Source organism: Euprymna scolopes, chromosome 6, assembly GCF_053919585.1.
Source record: "Euprymna scolopes isolate OS-2025 chromosome 6, ASM5391958v1, whole genome shotgun sequence".
Taxonomy (NCBI): Eukaryota; Metazoa; Mollusca; class Cephalopoda; order Sepiida; family Sepiolidae; genus Euprymna; species Euprymna scolopes.
The window spans coordinates 100381777-100399883 of NC_136487.1; the positions used below are offsets into that span (position 1 = coordinate 100381777).

General features: G+C 40.4%; 1 protein-coding gene across 2 annotated transcripts in view; it reads right to left on the bottom strand.

Annotated features, from left to right (window-relative positions):
- LOC145277821 (uncharacterized) overlaps positions 1–18107 on the bottom strand; it is a 78144-nt gene that overhangs the window by 45238 nt on the left and 14799 nt on the right. Inside the window, exon 1 of one of the 2 annotated variants that reach the window (XM_080129720.1) lies at positions 16811–16967. The exons of the other annotated variant lie outside the window; for it this stretch is intronic. Coding sequence (XP_079985846.1) covers positions 16811–16882 — 72 coding nt within the window. The 5' untranslated portion in view covers positions 16883–16967. Of the gene's footprint in view, positions 1–16810; positions 16968–18107 lie in introns of those variants that run through there. 2 annotated transcript variants of the gene reach the window in all.

Genomic DNA, 18107 nt, shown 5'->3' on the forward strand with positions numbered 1-18107 from the left:
TAATAATTGGCTTAGAGGAGATAGGCTTTAGAGTATTATGTATTATAACAGATAATAATGCAATAAATAAAAAGCCATGTCTTTCTTTTGTAGCTCAGCAAAGCTTTCAATTGTCTATCCACATCCAGTTTTAAAATCTAGACCTCTTTTCTTCTTATTCGACTCAGTACATTAAAATGCATTAGAAACAACTGACTTGGTCAAAAAAACGAAAGTAAATGCATGATGTTCCCAAAGTTTAGTTATGATGGTAGTCATGAATTAGATAACATTAAAAGTGCCCGCTTTTCTAGCTTACACAAACTTTATGCTCTGGAATCTCAATCATTTTCGAAATATTCTTACAAATTGATTTCAAAAGCACTTTCTTTCACAAATTTTGAAAGGCAAAATGTTAATTTAGTTCTGCAAATTTTCAATGAATACACTATTCAGGGATTGCTGACCTTAGGAAAACAAAAATGTTTGCCCAACTATGCAGAAATTGCAGAATACATACAACTATTTTATATTTGGTGGACAATACTGAATGTAAAAGCAGCATATAAAGATAGCCATTTTCCATTCCACAAAGCAAAGCTAATTAGCCATGCACATAACATTAAATGTTTTGGCAGATGCTAATCTTCTTTTTCATCCTGACTCATGTGATGAGGATGGTCACAGTATTGAAAAATTAGAAACAAACGATTATCTGCAGTTCTTCAAATTCTCTTTTAAATAATTTTTGTATTTGATTTGGCTAATGAAACCTTCGACTTTCATCAGGAACAGATTCTCGAGTACACCTGATGCAAGTCGGACGTTAAATTGGCCAAAACGTTGTGAAATAAACATGCAACATGAGAACATTAGTCCAAATAATAAAAATTATCAATCCTCATCTTTAAAATTCCAAAAGATAACATTCAACTTAATTAACCCATGTGATTTTTATGTAAATTCAATTAAAATCATATTTCTGCATTAGTAACTTTTGTTTGAATTTGTTTCATTTCAATTTTTTTGTATTTTCTCGTTTGTTTTCATTCTTAAAATTATTTATCATTTATTTTCACTTTTTAAATTATTCATTGTTTGTGTTTAACATATTTTCATTTACTTGCCTCCCCAAGAGGCAGAGTTAGACACAAGGTCGGTTTTTAATGTGGGGAAAATCCAGCTCCCAAAAAGGTGCACTCTGGATAGGAATAAAAACTAAAATTATCTCAGTTTTGAAGGATTTCTCCTTCACCAACCCAGGACATAAAAGGTGAAGTGTAACATCAAAACAGATACTACACTGTGATCTTGTTCTGAAGGCCAAGAATTGTTTATGTTTAATGTTTCTTTAATTGTTTGTTCCCTAAATTCATAATTCAGTTTTATCAGTATTAGATTGTATATTGCTTTAAAATTAATTAATTTTACATAGATAATATTTGTATTTTATATTGAATAAAGTTCAGTTTCATTATTAATCGAATTGGGTTCCTCTCTTTTCTAACATGTTTAATGATCTTTTTCAAAATGCCCTCATATAGTATCAACATTCTGACGGTTTGACAAATCTTACCTACATTGCCAGCAGGCATTTTTCAATAAACAGTCCTTCTCTCGGTGGCCAAGATAAGTTGCTATCAGCCATAGCATTCAGTTTTGTCTTAGTGGCATTAAACAATCATCTATTGCTGACCTTATTCCATTACAGACTGAAGGTAATTTCTAAGAATTCAACCACCGATTTGTTTTTTCAATTTATCCACATATCAGGAACAGAGTGTGGTGTCATCAGCAAATATACCCATCTTGGATGCAGGTGCATCAAGGTCATTTATGAAAATCAGGAATAATAATTGGCCACAAATCAACCACTGGGGAACACTCACATTAATCTGATGCTCATAATTTTTATGAGATCTTTATACGAGACCTTGTCAAAGGCCTCAGATATATACATACTATTCCCATAGTTTCACCTGCCTTATCAAGTGCATGGTATTTGCGTTAAGAGATTACAGTTAGAATATCTGCAGCAGAACTGCTTACTCAAATCCATCCTGTTGATCAGAAAAAAGTTTAGCAATTTCATGGTGGTAGAATATTGTTTGATTAAGGATTCAAAGATTTAAACGAAGAACAGGAGGAGACTGATGGGGCAATAATTTTGTGGGTCAGTTCTTCATTTTCAAATTTTTACACATCACTATTCATTCATTTCTCGAGTTGGTTATGTTAAAAAGAAATACTCTAATCAATTGCTTGGGCTCACTAGTGACTAATGCCTGGCGGAGAAGGGGATTACTTTCATTCTCATTGAGAAAAAAGTTTACTTTTTCTTTCATTTATAATTTTAAGCAATTACAAATGCTTGCACATCTAAGGAGGAGAAGTACACTTAAAACGTAACATGAACCAGAGAAGTTTTTAAGCAATTTATGCATACCGATTACACCCCCCCCCCCATTATACTCCATCGACTTAACAGGCTTTTCCCAAGTCATACTTGCGGCTCGATTATTGTTTATGTTATATACCTATTTGCTTATCTCCCCACAACTTTAACGACATCGGTCTCTTTAATGTGAAAATAGCTCGTACTGACCAAAGATTTAGGTCACAAAACCAAAACCACTACTACCATCCTCTTCAGCACTATATTAAACCTTCCTCTTCCCTACAGTGTAAAAGACAATTTTCACTCCTTAACCCTTCCTTACACCTAGTAACCCTGCTTACTGACTCCTCCCCTACCAGCCTGCTGCTACCATCCAAGTAGAGCATGCTGGTGCCTTTTCAACGAGAACGAGGCAGAGTTCACTGAGTCGACGTCCAGTACACACGTGTTTTGACGACTGCTATACTCATGTCATCTTACCATGTTCGCAGTGTTAACAGAAAATAAAATAATCCTTCAAATTAGTATTTGTGTTGTGTCTTATTCAAACGAGATAACAGCAAATATTACAATGGTGACCCCGCCTAAAGAACACTGCACCTTGTCAAAAGAACTTTGCACTAAGAAATGAACAACATAAACTGGACTCGGACCGAAAAGAAATGAAACACACTTTGGAATCTTCAGGAAAATACAAGTGACTACTCAATTTCACGTCGCAAATGTTTCAAAGAGAACCTTCGACGTAAGTACAACAATACTATATTTTCCCCTCCTTCTTTGCCTACACACACACACACACACACAAAAAGAAAAAGCAAAGATACACACATATATATATACTTAAAAAAAGAAAGAAAGAAAATGGAAGAATCCAGTGTGCAACAAATAAACCTAAAACCCCCCCGAGTTTATGGAAACGGCTGTAAATGGCTGGTTTTCCATTCTGGAAGCCCAATTCCACCTGCGCAACAAACAGCGTCAACAACCAAATTTTACGCTGTCATATCATCCCTGCCTGCAGAGGTGGTAGCTAAAAGACCAATAAATATTTTAGAAGACAGGAAATATGAGGAAGTAAAATGCTCCTTGATTGAGTCCCACGAAAGGACCAAGCCGGAATTGCTTGACAAACTAATGTCAACTAACACTATAACTGGCCGTCCTTCCGCATATCTCCAAGAGATGCTGTCTATTGCAAAAAGGATAGTTATTGGCGAAGAGATTGTTCTACATAAATTTTTGCAAGCCTTACCCACAACAATTTCCCTGGTCATTGCCTCACAGAAAGAGCTCAACGCATCTCAACTAGGAAAACTAGCGGACGAACTAATGCCTTGTTGAATAATATAAATGCAACAGCGTTTACTGCTCAGCATACTGACAAAAACAAGAGCAACGTTCAGATACCGATAGGTGTTAAACCATTTGTCCCTGAACAAAAAACAAAGATATGCAGAGCACATATTTACTTCGCGGAGCAAGCCAGAACCTGCAAACCCTGGTGCAAATGGCCAGGGAAGCGAAACATAAAAATACTACCAAGCTCACGCCCACCCACACCAACAGACTCGGAAAACTAGTAGCGCGAGCCATGTCCTTCCCCTTGAGTTCGTCACTACTACAAGTCAAAACAAGGCTAAGAACAAAAACATTGAAATTTATTGTAGATACGGGCGCAAGTATCTCAATAATACCAGCAGCCATGATAAACGGTGTCACATTACACCCAACACCAGTATCACTAACCACTGCCAACAGTGAGAAAATAGAATGCTACGGCCAAGCTAACCTTGAAATTGGAATGCCAAGTTTGAGAAGGTCATTTTCCTGGACATTCATTATCGCAAACGTCACCAATCCCTCCTCAGACTTTTTTTTTTTTTCACACAGGAATCGCATTATCAAGGCCAAGAGGCTACTCGAGGATAAGGGTTAAAGAGTGTACAGTAGAAATTGGAGAATATAGTAATCATTAGTAATGGAAATTCAGTAAATTTGTTAACTTATATGGAACGGCTCATCAAGAACTTGTTTACATTAGACTTGAAGACAACCATATTGTAGTCTGCTGGAAAGCAGGAAAACGGAAGACAATTCCACAGGCGTTCAGTTCTAAGAAAGAAGCTTTGTTCATGGAATCTACGTTTAGGTTTAGGCACAGATAAAGAGTGGGGGGGAATTATTGATAGTGTTTTCAGCTAGACGAGTGTTTCTTGTGAAAGTTTGGCGAGGGGGGATCATAGACTGAAGCTCAGTCTAACACTTTCCATGAAAATAATGATAAAGCAGAGACAAACTCACAACATCTCTGTGAGATAGAGGTTGCAGGGAAGAGAAAAGGACATCTCCTACGAGGCTATGAAGTCTATTTTGAACTCTATCAAGGCAGAACAAGCTCCTGCCCAGATGTGGCAGCAGTATTCCATCCTTGGATGTACCTGGCTCTTATATAGATAGAGAATTGCATCAGCAGTGAGATATCTACTGGATCGATAGAAAGATCCCACCATTTTTCCAGCGGCCTTGGTAACAGATTTGATGTACGTGTTCCATTTAAGATCAGGAGTAACGGTCAAGCCCAGAAGCTTGTCAAAACTTTAGGCCTCCTCAAGACAAGAGCCATTGATTTCAATTGATGCCAGATGTGGATCAGAATGTTGATGTAAAAAGAGAAGCTTGGTTTTAGATGCATTAAAAGTAACCAGCCACTCCTTTCCCCATTGTACAACGTGATCAAGATCAGAGGAGAGAGAATCGGAGAGAACTTGGTCGTTTACTGTCTTAGATGTGCTACCATAAATGGTAGTGTCATCAGCATAAATGTCTACAAATGATGTAAGGATGTGATTTGGAAGATCATTAATGTAGATCAGGAAAAGAGTTGGGCCCAGGATGGACCCCTGAGGGACTCCAGCATTAATACTGTGAGCTTCTGATTTTTGCCCCTCAACTACTACTCTTATGAACCTATCAGAAAGAAATGATTTAATAATTGAAAAGACATTTCCAGCTATACCATAGCTAGAGATCTTGTGAAGTAAACCTTTATGCCATACCCTATCAAAGGCCTTAGATATGTCAAGAGCAATTGCCCTAGAAAGGTTGCCTCCGTCAAGAGATTTGCTAATCCTATGAGATATAACTGTAAGCACATCTGCTGTAGATCTAGCAGAACGGAAACCATATTGAGTGTCACTAAGAAGGTTATTTTTGTTGAGATGGTTGATTACTTCTGTATTTAACACAGATTCCAGCAACTTACTCATGACGCACAGACTTATTGGCCTGTACTGAGAGAGGGATGAGCGATCACCTGAATTCTTAAATACAGGGCATACTGATGAGATTTTCCAGGGTGCTGGGAAGCAATTCTCCTTAAGACAACGTTTAAACAGTTTTGTAAGTATGGGCGCTAGTTCTGGTTGAAGTTTTTTGAGTACTATAATTGGAATACCGTCAGGGCCAGTTGCTTTACTGGAATCAAGGTTTTTGATTAGCTTGGCAACATCACGTACAGATATATGTACATCACATAGTGTTTTCTGATATAGGAGGAAATATTGGAGGTTGGTGGCCTTGGTCGCAAAGGGTAGAATTAGCTGCAAAGTTCTTCGCAAAGAGTTTGGCTTTGTCTGATGCTGACAAGATTACCTCAGGTCCATTGATGATAGTTGGGATAGAGCACACGCTTCTGTTCAGGATTCTGTTTGCTATTTGCCAAAACTGGTGGGAATCAAGCCACTGCTCAGCTACTTTGGACTTGACGAACTGAGCATACAACTCTCTTGCGTTCTTTATTACTTTCTTACAATGGTTGCTGTCAGTTCTGATAACGGCTTTAGTTTCCATACATCTATTACATTGGAAGCAGTGGAAAAAGTGATTTCTGTGCGCAATGGCAGCAGCACATTCTGGAGAGAACCGTGGCTGGCTGTTAGGTTTTTGCTGGGACTTTTTCGAGGGTAGAAACGGATTATACCTACAATTAACCATTCCGTCAGGTCTGATACTATAGAGGACACATCCTTTTTAAACATGGAACGCAGAGGTAGATCAGATATAAATGTACAGAAGCTATCCCAGTCAGCCTTAGTGTATCGATATACTGTACGATGGTGAGGTACGTCTGGGGATTTATTACATTTCATTTTTATCTTAATTGATACAACAGAGTGGTCGGAAGATCCAAGAGGAGACAACAGAAACTGAACATAGTTCAAGGCAAGTTGTGAGAAAAAAGTCTAGTATTGTCATTGTCGGGCACACGGGTGGGTTCGTGAACAATTTAAGTGAGTTCATAAGCAATGGAGAAATCATGACAGAACCTCCCATCATCATTGGTCTTGTTTGAGTGGGTCAACCATTCCACGTTGTGAACATTGAAGTCTCCACATACATGAATGTTAGCTGAAGGATAAGCAGATAGGACTTGGTCAATTTTCTCAGATATGCTTTTAAAGATAGTAACTCCACTATTGGGGGGGGGGCGATAGAGAGCAAATATAAATGCAATAGTGTGAGCTAGTGTAACCCGGAAACACATATAGGGTAAGTTAGATGTCCCTACCACATGGAAAGCCATCTTTAATATAGGCACATATTCCATACCCATGGCGATCTTGGGGGTCAGATTTAGAAGTTAAGTTAGAGTATCCTTTAATTGCAAACTCTTCTAGGGAAATAGCCTGTCCAATGCCAGTTTCAAATCTGGCCTTACCATAGACTGCAAAAATAGAACAATTTACGATCCAGTTACTAACACCAAAATAAAGTTACTATTAAATGCTGCAGCACCAGTAAATAAATGTGGTCATAAATGAAATAGAACTGGCTGTACTCATCTCTCCGCACACCAACAAAAACAGTGAGTACTGTGGTGTTTATCACAGAATCGACACAGGCAGCCACTCCCCAGTCTTTGCTAAATCCAGACAACTGTCTGCTGAAAGGCTGGCGGCGACGAAAGAGGAATTGAAACGTTTAATAAACGAAGGTGTAATAACCCCTTCAGACAGTGAGTGGTAAAGCCCACTACATCTGGTACCCAAACAAAGTGGAGGTTTCCGCTGCTGTGGAGACTACCGTGCCTTAAACAGCATCACTAAAAGTGACGGATACCCCATCGCCAATATAAACTCCTTTACAGCTATCTCGCTGATAAACAGCAATTTTTACACTGAACCAGGATAAAAAATAAAAATTGGTTGCTTTGTTGCTGTTGCTGTTAATTTAGTTGAATTTAAGGTTAGTCCCCCAAAGGTTTTGCCCAGAGCTGTCATCTGCAAAATCGAATGATTTTTTTTTTTTTTAAATTGTATTTTTTTAAAATAAGCAAATGAAAAAAAAAAAAATTGATAACCCAAATTTTGTTATTATTGTTCGTTTATTTAAAAAATTAAAATTTGAAAAAAAAAAAAAAAAATCGTTCCATTTTGCAGATGTCAACATCGGGGGACTAATCTTGAATTTAACCGTTAATTTCTCTTCAGAGTGCAGAATATACACTTTGTTATTATTCACATTCTGAATCTCCCATCCTTTTAGCATAACATGAAAAATAAACATAGTAATTTCACCCACAACGTTTGTTTGAGTTGTTCCCCTTTGCAAATTGGCTGTTTGGAGAAATGGAAAACTAGATTGCTCTTGTTGATAATCAATTTGCATAAGTGGAGAAATGGGCAGCATATAAACGGTACTTTTTTTAAGCAGGGGTGAAGAGCGCAGAGAGTGAAACGACGGTTGGAAGAAGTGACGGTGAATTCTTTTTTGATGTTGAAGAGCTCGACCTTTTGGAAGGAACAGCTGTGTCTTATATATTTTTTTTTAATTTCTTTTTTTTCTACTTCACTACAAGCTATTTCGGCGGGAACTATGGAAGCAAAGAGGATCAGCAGTGAAATGCTTAAGACGTTCTCTGGAGAGGGAGATGTTATAACCTGGCTGACCAAGGTTAAACTTGTCGCTAAGTTGCGGGACATCGCGGATGTAGCCAGCTTGATACCGCTGTATCTTGATGGTGATGCTCTGGCCCTATATCTGGAGATGCGGGAGGAGGATCGATTGTCTGTTGACGCCATTGAGGAAAAGTTGAAGGAAGCATTTACCGAAGGACCGTTTGTGGCATATGGCAAACTAAGCCGTATGGTGTGAACTGGAGAGCCTGTTGATGTTTACGCCAACAATATCAGGAGGTTGACAGGACTAGCAGGATTCAATGGAGGAGGCCGTCGACAGATGGTTAAGATGGCCTTTATCAATGGCTTCCCGGACCATATTTCTATAGCTCTGCAGCAACTGCCCGGTGTAAATACTATGGAGGTGGCAGAGTTGATTACACAGGCTAGGGTGCTGGCCAGGAAAAAAGAGTGAGCAGGGAATCATAGCTGTCGCTCAATGAAGCAAACTGCAGCAGGAAATTGTGAAGGACGAAAAGCAGAGAGGACTGTGGCAGAGACCCAGGTTCTCTGGCAGATGCTACCGATGCCAAGGCCCCCATATGGCGAGGGAGTGCAGGGAGCCAAAGCCAGAAGTCACGTGTTACCGCTGTGGGGAAGTCGGACACATCAGCAGATTCTGTTCCCAGGGAAACGAACAGGGGGAAGCCACTGTGCCAGTGGCCAACCCACTTATTCGATGAAGGCGCTTCAGGGTATGTCACCACAAGTAGAGGTGACCCTAAATGGACGAAGCGCAAAAGCCCTTGTCGACACGGGCTGTACTTCAACAATTGTCACCAAAGACGTGGTTGACACATGCAATGGAACCAGCAGCATTACGGCAGTTGACGGCAGAGAGGTGAAGTGTAATGGCACAAGTATCGTTCGGTTGATGGTATGTGGGATGTCACTAACAATCCAGGCGATTGTTATTAAGAATATTGTCACGGGTGTCGATGTGGTGCTAGGGATGGACGCAATTGCTCGACTAGGGGGCGTTACGGTATATAGGAACTCCGTGAGATTTGAAGGACATCAAGGGGCTGCAGGTGTGCAATTCGAAAAAGGTGTCACAGGAACGGCCGGGTTAGACAAAAGTTGCACGATAGAGGACCAAGATTTCTCTGCACACTTTGATGGTGAGAAATGGACAGTCAAGTGGGCATGGAAGGGAGAACCTCCCATACTGAACAACAGAGTGGAATGCTACGAGCATACGTTGCGAGGAGGCACAAGAGTTGAATTTGAGAAGGAGGTGGACCGATGGATCTCAGAGGGGATTTTAAGACCATGAACGGAGAAGGTGAAAGGTGTGCTGCCGTTAATGGCGGTTGTTCAGCCCACAAAACAAAAAGTTCGGCCAGTACTGGACTTCAGGGAACTGAACGTACACGTTGCGTGTCACACGGGAGGCGATGTGATGGACGTGTGCGGAGAGACCATGCGAGAGTGGAGGCAGATTCAGAAGGCTGCGACGATTGTGGATTTAAAATCTGCATACCTACAGATCCACATTTCACAGGAATTCTGGAAATACCAGCTGGTCAGATACAAGGGCCGAACGTACTGCCTGACTAGGTTGGGTTTTGGCCTGAATTCTGCACCAAAAATCATGGCAGTGATCCTCAAAACAGTGCTAAGCAAGGAGGACGCAGTTAGAAGAGCCACCAGTTCCTACATTGATGATATTTTGGTGGATGAGACGGTAACAACTGCGAAGGACGTAATAAAACACCTCAACAGCTTTGGGCTAATTGCAAAACGCCCGGATCGTTGGAGGGAGGAGCTGTGTTAGGGCTCCAACTAAGAAAGGACCAGATAGGACGGTTAGTGTTCCGGGGGGAAATGAGATCCCGAAGGTGTCAGAAAAATTGAGCAGGCGAGAACTCTTCTCAATATGCAGAAGACTGGTGGGCCATTACCCTATTGCAGGATGGCTACGGACTGCATGTAGTTATATCAAAAGGCTAGCTAGTGGAGCGAAGTGGGAGGATGGAGTTGATAAAGAGTAGCCATTTGGAGGGAAATCAAAGCGGAAAATTCAGGTGAAATTGCAAAGGTCTTGGAAGAGGTGTTTTTGGAGAGGGGTCCAGTGACGGAAGTTCTAATGGACAATGGAACTGCCCTTCGCTCAGCTGCCATGGAGAATGTGTTGGATAAGTGGGGAGTGCGGCACTATTTCAGGGCTGCATATAGACCAGGCAGAAATGGAATTGTGGAGCGGCATCACAGGACCATTAAGGCTATAGCTGAAAGGGGCCAGATTTCGCCGCCAGAAGCTGTCTTCTGGTATAATATGGCTCCAAAGTCAGAGCAAAAAGTGGAGTCAGTGCCGCAGAGGGCAGTCTTCAAGTACGAGTGGCGGCATCCCCAAACTGCACAGGTACCCGCGGAGGAAGGCGAGAAGCGAGCGACTGTGCAAGTGGGAGAGGAAGTGTGGATCAAACCGACTGATGCTCGCTGTACCACACGTTGGGGAAGGGGCATTGTGACAAGTGTCCAGTCCCCGAACAATGTATCTATCGACGGCATCCCTCGACACATCCTTGATGTGCGGCCGGTAGTGGTGTCATCAGAGGAAGACAGCGACGTCGAGCCAAGTAGCGACGTTCACGAAGATGCTCCGCGGAGATCGCAGCGAGAGAGACGGCCGCCATGTTGGTCGAGCGACTACGTGATGGGTTGACATGTGATGATCGTGTAGATCAAGGGGGCGTGTGGTTTGAGTTGACCCCCTTTGCAAATTGGTTGTTTGGAGAAATGGAAAACTAGATGGCTCTGGTTGATAGTCAATTTGCATAAGTGGAGAAATGGGCAGCATATAAACGGTACTTTTTTTAAGCAGGATGAAGAGCGTAGAGAGTGAAACGACGGTTGGAAGAAGTGACGGTGAATTATTTTTGTGACGGTGAATTATTTTTGGACGTTGAAGAGCTCGACCTTTTGGAAGGAACAGCTGTGTCTTATATATTTTTTTTAATTTCTTTTTTTTTTCTGCTTCACTACACCCTATTTACTTACCTCCCCACAAGGACACAAACACATGACCGTTTTCCCCCCTTTGTGGGGATATCCAGCATGCTAAAAAGAAACACTCTGGCTAAGACAAAAAGTTAAAATTCTCAGTCAAGAAGGATTTCTTATTTTCTGACCAAGGATAGAACAGATACTACTTTAAAATATTTATTTGCAGAAAATTGTTTTTAATTACACGCTTTAGAACTCGGCAGCTGAAAAAGGACAATGGAATAAAGCAAGCCTTACCTGAGAAGAAGAATTTTAATCTTCTAAGGGGGGGTTGCGAAAAATATGCCCATTTCTCGCGTCTCTGAGAGTTTTTCTTGAGGTGTAGAATTACTTCCCTTCGAGGAAGCTGGTAAAAGTGAACAGACACCATTTATTTATGGTATTTGGATGAATAAAACTCCAATAAACGGAGTTGAATTGTCAGTTCTAGGAAAGACTATGTTCGTCTAAGAAATCCTATCATAATAGGAATAAATACTTGGTAAAGGGATAAAAAAAGGGAATGGTGCTCCGAGCATGGTTGACCTCGAGGGCTACCCTTGGGGGAGGTACTTTTAGACGTCCACACCCTAACAGGAATTTTGCCAAAGAGGACGAAAATGTCTGAGTTTTAAAACTGCGCGCGCAGGAAGTTTGCTAGCGGTCCAATCAAAGGCCTGAAAAAGAAACCATGGCATTCAGCACCTCAACCAATCAGGCTCGCCTTTCCATGTACAATTTCCAACATTACCTTTTAAACAAATTACACATACAGTTATCAAATGTGGGAGTAGAAAAAATACAGTTGTTTTAATATACACAGATTCGAAAAAGTTGTAAAAAAAAAAAAAAAAAAAAATATATACAACAAATGTTATCAAAGGCAAGATAAGCTGCTCTTCTACCTATCTGGAAAAGTTTTTAGAAGTTTTACTCACTTTAAAACGCATGATCAGTTTGAAAATCATAGTGTTTATAGATATATTTGGAAATCTTAGTTGAATACGTTAAGTTTGGGAAAAATAGCTCAAACTCAAATTGTACAAAATTCTGTTAGAAACCCATCGAATAATATTCGGCGAATATATATCAGCCTATGGCACATTAACATATATTGAGTAAGTTTCTAACAGTATCATTTTTTAGTTTGAACTCATTTTCCCAAACTTAACATAGTCGCCACCATTTGTCTTTTTCACATTTTTTTTTTTTTTTTAATTACATTTTCACCGCAAACAAGGCAAATTGCCACTTTGGTGTAGGGGGCTACTATTAGGGGCAACAACTACTGGGGTACTATGTAGGGATATGGGCAGCAAGATGTCAGTTCACGTTACACTTGAACTTCTGCACGTCAGTACAGTTGGGGAGGTGGGGACCTGGAATGGAATTTCAAAGTCTAGCGGTTCTGGGGAAGAAACTACTGGAGTAGAAAGATCTTCTACATCTAGGGATCTCTACTGTGTGGGGGTGGGATTTAGCTGCATGTCGGGTTTGTCGAGAGTGTCTACGTCGTGGGGGCACAAGTGTCTGCAGTTCGCAAGAGCATTCACCATTAAAATACTTGTAGAACAGGCAGAGGGATGCAACATTTCGTCGATGGGACAGAGGCTGAAGCTTAGATGCCAGTTCAGGGCCTATCAGATTGGTGATTCTCTTTTGAACCTTGTCTAGGAGCGAGAGACTAGTAGCAGAAAAACCAGCCCAAATGAGACAGCAATACTCCATACATGGGCGAATGGTGGCCTTATAGAGGTACAGGATACTTTCGGGTGTTAGTAGTTTTCTAGCACGGTAGAGAGAGCCTACCTTCTTCGCAGCAGCCCTGGCAATGCTCTCAATGTAATTGTTCCAACTCGTGTTTCCTGTGAACGTTAGGCCAAGGTTGGTTGTTTTTGTTTTACGGCATATCAATCCTTGTCGGGTTATTTAATGCCGAACCCAAAGATTTTCAAGAAAATTTTTTTGATAGCATATATTTGTTGTTTTCAAGTCGGTTTCTATTTAACCCACAGTTAGGACCCTAACAGGTACTACCAGTCTGGGCCAGAATGGACCTGAGAGCAATGGTAATTACAGGGTGGCTCCACACTACCTAGAGCCCGCAAGCTGGGGTCTCACCACTGGATATAGTTTAAGGTCATATCTAGGACCGTTAGGCCAAGGAGTTTGAAAGATGTACTCTCAGATAAAGAGTCACTGGCCATTGCTATTGGTGGCAGAGAAGGTTTCTTGTAATTATTGAAGGAAACCAGTTTAGTCTTGGCAGCATTGAATGTGACCATCCATTCTTGTCCCCATTCCACTACAAATTGGAGGTCATCCTCTAGTATTTTTGCCATTTCTTTAGATATGTGTTCGTTTGTTTTCCTGTCGTGCCTGTTATAGAGTGTGGTGTCATCAGCATATATACCCATCTCAGAGGCAATTTTTTCAGGGAGGTCATTAATGAATATTAGGAACAATAGAGGTTCAAGGATAGACACTTGAGGCACTCCCGCATTTATATCATATTATTTAGATGTTCGACTGTCAAGGACAACCTGGATTTTTCTCTTATCTAAGAAGGATTTAATTATGTTAAGTATTCTACCAGTGATACCGTATGATCTAATTTTCCTGAGAAGCCCTTCATGCCATACCCTGTCAAAAGCCTTAGATATATCTAGAGCTACCGCTCTGCTCTCCCCCGCTTTGTCCAGTCAATGGTATATACGTTCAGAGATTACAGTGAGGACGTCGGCTGTAGAACGGGCTTGTCTAAATCCATATTGTTTGTCAGTCAGAAGTTTAGTATTTGTAAGGTGATGGACTAGAGCATGGTTAATTATGGTCTCAAATATTTTGGCGAAAAGTGGGAGGAGGCTAATGGAGCGATAATTTGATGGGTCAGTTCTTTCGCCAGAATTCTTGAATACTGGTACCACAGAAGCAGTTTTCCAACAGCCCGGAAAGCAAGAATCATTAAGGTATTTGTTGTAGAGTTTGGAGATAACTGAAGCTACTTCGGCTGAGCACTTTTTTAATAGCACAGCTGAGATGAGATCAGGTCCACATGCTTTTGAAGTGTCAAGGTTTTTTATGATAGCATGCACCTGAGCAGGGCTGATTTTTAGATCGCATAGCATGGTGTCTGTCCGCAAAGGAAAGTCAGGTAGGGGTGGTTGGAAGGGTCCAGTGTGGAGTTTGTGGCAAACTGACTGGCAAGCATGTTAGCCTTTTCGGTTGCTGAGCAAACAACCTCATGATTGTTGGTTAGTGGGGGAATTGTTGATTAACGTTACTTCTAGCTTCTATATACTTCTGCCTGTTTGAACTGGACTTATGTCGGTTAAATCTGTGGTATGCATGCTGCCTTTGAGCAATGGCAGTTGCGCAAGTAGAAGTAAACCATTGGGGAGAGTGGGGCTTGCTATAAAATTTCTGCATGGGAACATGTGCTTCAATTGCGGTTTTGAACCATTCAGTGGTCTCATTTGCGCACTGTTCAGCAGGAAGAGAAAAAATATTTCCCCATGGGGCATCTCTGATAAGATCTCTGATGGCTTTCCAGTCAGCCTTTATATAATATCTCGTTGTTTTGAGCACTGGCTCTTCAGCTTTGGGTCTAGAATTTAGGGCGATTTCGACCATTATCACTGCATGATCAGCATTCCCGAGTGGGCTGTCAGCATTTGTTATACAATCATCGGGAACTGTGGTCAGAAACAGATGTAAAAGTGATGCGTGTTGTTCTTGCTGGTCAGGGAAACGGGTTGGAAATGTAACCATTTGTGATAGAGAGTGAGATATAGAGAAGCTTTGTTGTGCTGCCCGCTGCATCTGTGTAAGTAGAGAATCCAAGCCAGTTTTTGTGGTGGACATTTAAAGCCACCAAATACATGTACGCTAGTGTCGAGTGCTGTGTCTATGCTATCAGAGACTTTGTTTATTATGATGCAGTCCTGGGTCGAGGGAGAGCGGTAGAGAAAATAAAAGTAGCTAATGTTATGTTGCATGTTTAGTCTAAAGCACATAAAGGCTTGATCGTCCGATTCTAGATTTGTTTCTCTAGTCAAGGGGAGTGTGTTATGAATGTAGACTCCAAGTCCATGCATATGTCTGTCAGAGTCCTTACAGCAGAGTGGGAGATAGCCAGGCATGTTAAAGTAGTTAGAGGGGATGGAGGAGTGTAGGTTAGTCTCACTTAATGCTAAGATATCCGGGGTATTTGTTAGGAGAAATGCTTCAACATCAGCTAAATTAGTTACCAATAAACACTACTTAATTCTAGGAGTACACGTTTTAAAGTGAGTAAAACCACTAAAAACTTTTCCAGATAGGTAGAAGAGTAATTTATCTTTCCTTTGATGACATTTGTTATATATTTGTTTTTTAACAACTTTTTCGAATCTATGTGTATAGTAAAACAAACCCAAAATGAGTTTCAATTTAACAAATTAAACCGACATGGCAGAAAAAACGTCGAAATTACATGAAATAACCAATCATGCTGTGAAGTTAATAATTTTTTTAACTATATTTCAAAAATCGAAAAAAATGTTTTGAATATTAGTGTGAATTGTGTGGAGTGAAGTAACTCTTGAAATAAGTAAAAAGATTTTTTAATGGCCATTTTAAGAAAATTTCAAATATAAACATCTGTTAAACTTTTAAAATCAGTAAAAAGTGGAGTTTGGAGTTCAATTAAAATAATTAAACTCAATAGTCTCTATTTACATGCTTCCACGCATAAGTTGGACACAAATGAAAAAAAACAAAGTGCAAAGTACCCCCCCTCCAAAAAAAAGAGGGGGCGAAGACAAAAACAAAAAATTAGGAAACTTTGTCCCCTCCCTACCCCGAGGTTGACGAGCAGGGGACACATGCTACACTTTGATCCCGGCCAGAATGTACAATTTATTATGCCTCTTCAACACAATAATTATCTTTGGTTAATAAGTTGTTTACACAAAATAAAATTTAGCGAGGTATTCTGAATCTTTGGCAATTTTACATTTCGTTAACAAAAAGATTGTTTTCGTTTTTCGCTTTAGTACCACCAATACTAATACTGCTATTTCAATTTTTGGGGTCTTTTTTGTTTTTGTTGTTGTTGTTGTTTTGTTTTTGTGTTTTACATCATTTACGATTTTCATTTTGTTTTGATCTACGGATTATAACCAAAAATGTAGCCGACCTAGAATTGAATTTGGCGTGTTCACTTATCAAGTAATGATGCACTGATGCAGATGCACGCCATTCAAGACTGACAAATACTTTACGGCAACTTCGAACACAAAATCAAGAATGCATAAGAAACTATACGCACTTCTATATCTATTGTAACTGTTTTAGTCGCCGACCGCTCAAATAGTACTTTTTATTAATTATTATTATCATTGCTTAGTTTGTGTTAGAATCGACAGAACATTTCTCGAACCCGAAGACAAAATAAAGAAGTAGCTAACTTGAAAATCCGAATGAACAACCAAAAATAACCAACCTCCGTGTCAAGGAATTCTCCAATATCCACTTGAAGTTTCACGGCAGATTTACGTAGATTAGTAGTCGCCATGTCAGCTTACTAGCATGACTTAATCATGATTCTTGCGTGCGTGCGAAGTATGAATTAAGTAACCGGAACCGGAAGTAAACCTTATAACGTCCGGTTGCGACAGAACTGTCCGGTTTTGATTTTAATAATTTATTAATTGATTTTTCTTAAATTCAGAAACATTTTTGTGGGGAGATAATTATCATGCAAATGGAGAGGGAGGAAGTGTTTTTTACGGTTAATAATGTTTTTAATAAAAAAAAAAAAAATAAAGCTACTTCTTTTCGAAATTGATGGCTTCTCTTCAAAGATACTGTTTTTTGCTTAGAATTGAAAATTAACACTAATTCTCGTTAGATATTATTTTATGTCTGTGTGGTTTAAAAATATAAATGCATTAAATTGCATACAGCTGTGTTAAGAAAAACGGATTGTGGCGGAAAATGAGCGAGTGTTTGCAGGAAAGGAAACACACCAAATTTAAGAAGTTGTTGCGAATGTTGTGTTATATACTAGGGGTTTTGAAACGTTGGTAGATATATTTAGGTTTGTGTATGTATACATAACTATGTATATTTGCATATTGATGTCTAGTGTTTATGAAGTATAATGGGGGGGGGTCACCTCAAATACACAAACGGAATGTTCAAGAAAGATTATCGCTACAGTCCTCCGTCTCTACTCTCGTTGCCTTCTCTCCTGCCTGATCGGGAATAATCTCCCAGCACCGAGAAATGAACATCGTTTTATAGTTTCCATCTTCACGCACACACGAGATTACGTGAGAATGGACGAAATAAAAATGCTGGCCGCCATGTTTGTTCTTCCTTTTCTTTGCGTGAACTCACTCGCTGAGCACCCACGGTAAGAATTGTCTTTCTTGCTTCTAACCACATGCCTCCCTGATCTCAAGATCACATTTCATAGTCTCTCATCCACTGGCGGTCGCCTCTCTCTACTTGGCCTCTGAGGTGTCTCGTTCTCCTCCTGTGGCTGCACACTCCCCTCCACTGCTTCGCCCTCAACTGTTCTGACGTCGAGAATGTGCCTCGGGACTCCTCCCACCACAATGTTGTTACTAGTGTTCCGCCCAGTCACGCGACCTCTACTCCATTGTGTGGTGCAGCACGCCCCCGGTGGCTTCACCCATACCTCGTCCCCGAGTTTAATTGTCCCTGTGGCCTTTACTTCTCGGCTTGCCGGCTCCACCCTGGGATGTCTCCAGGAATATGCAAACGTTGACAGT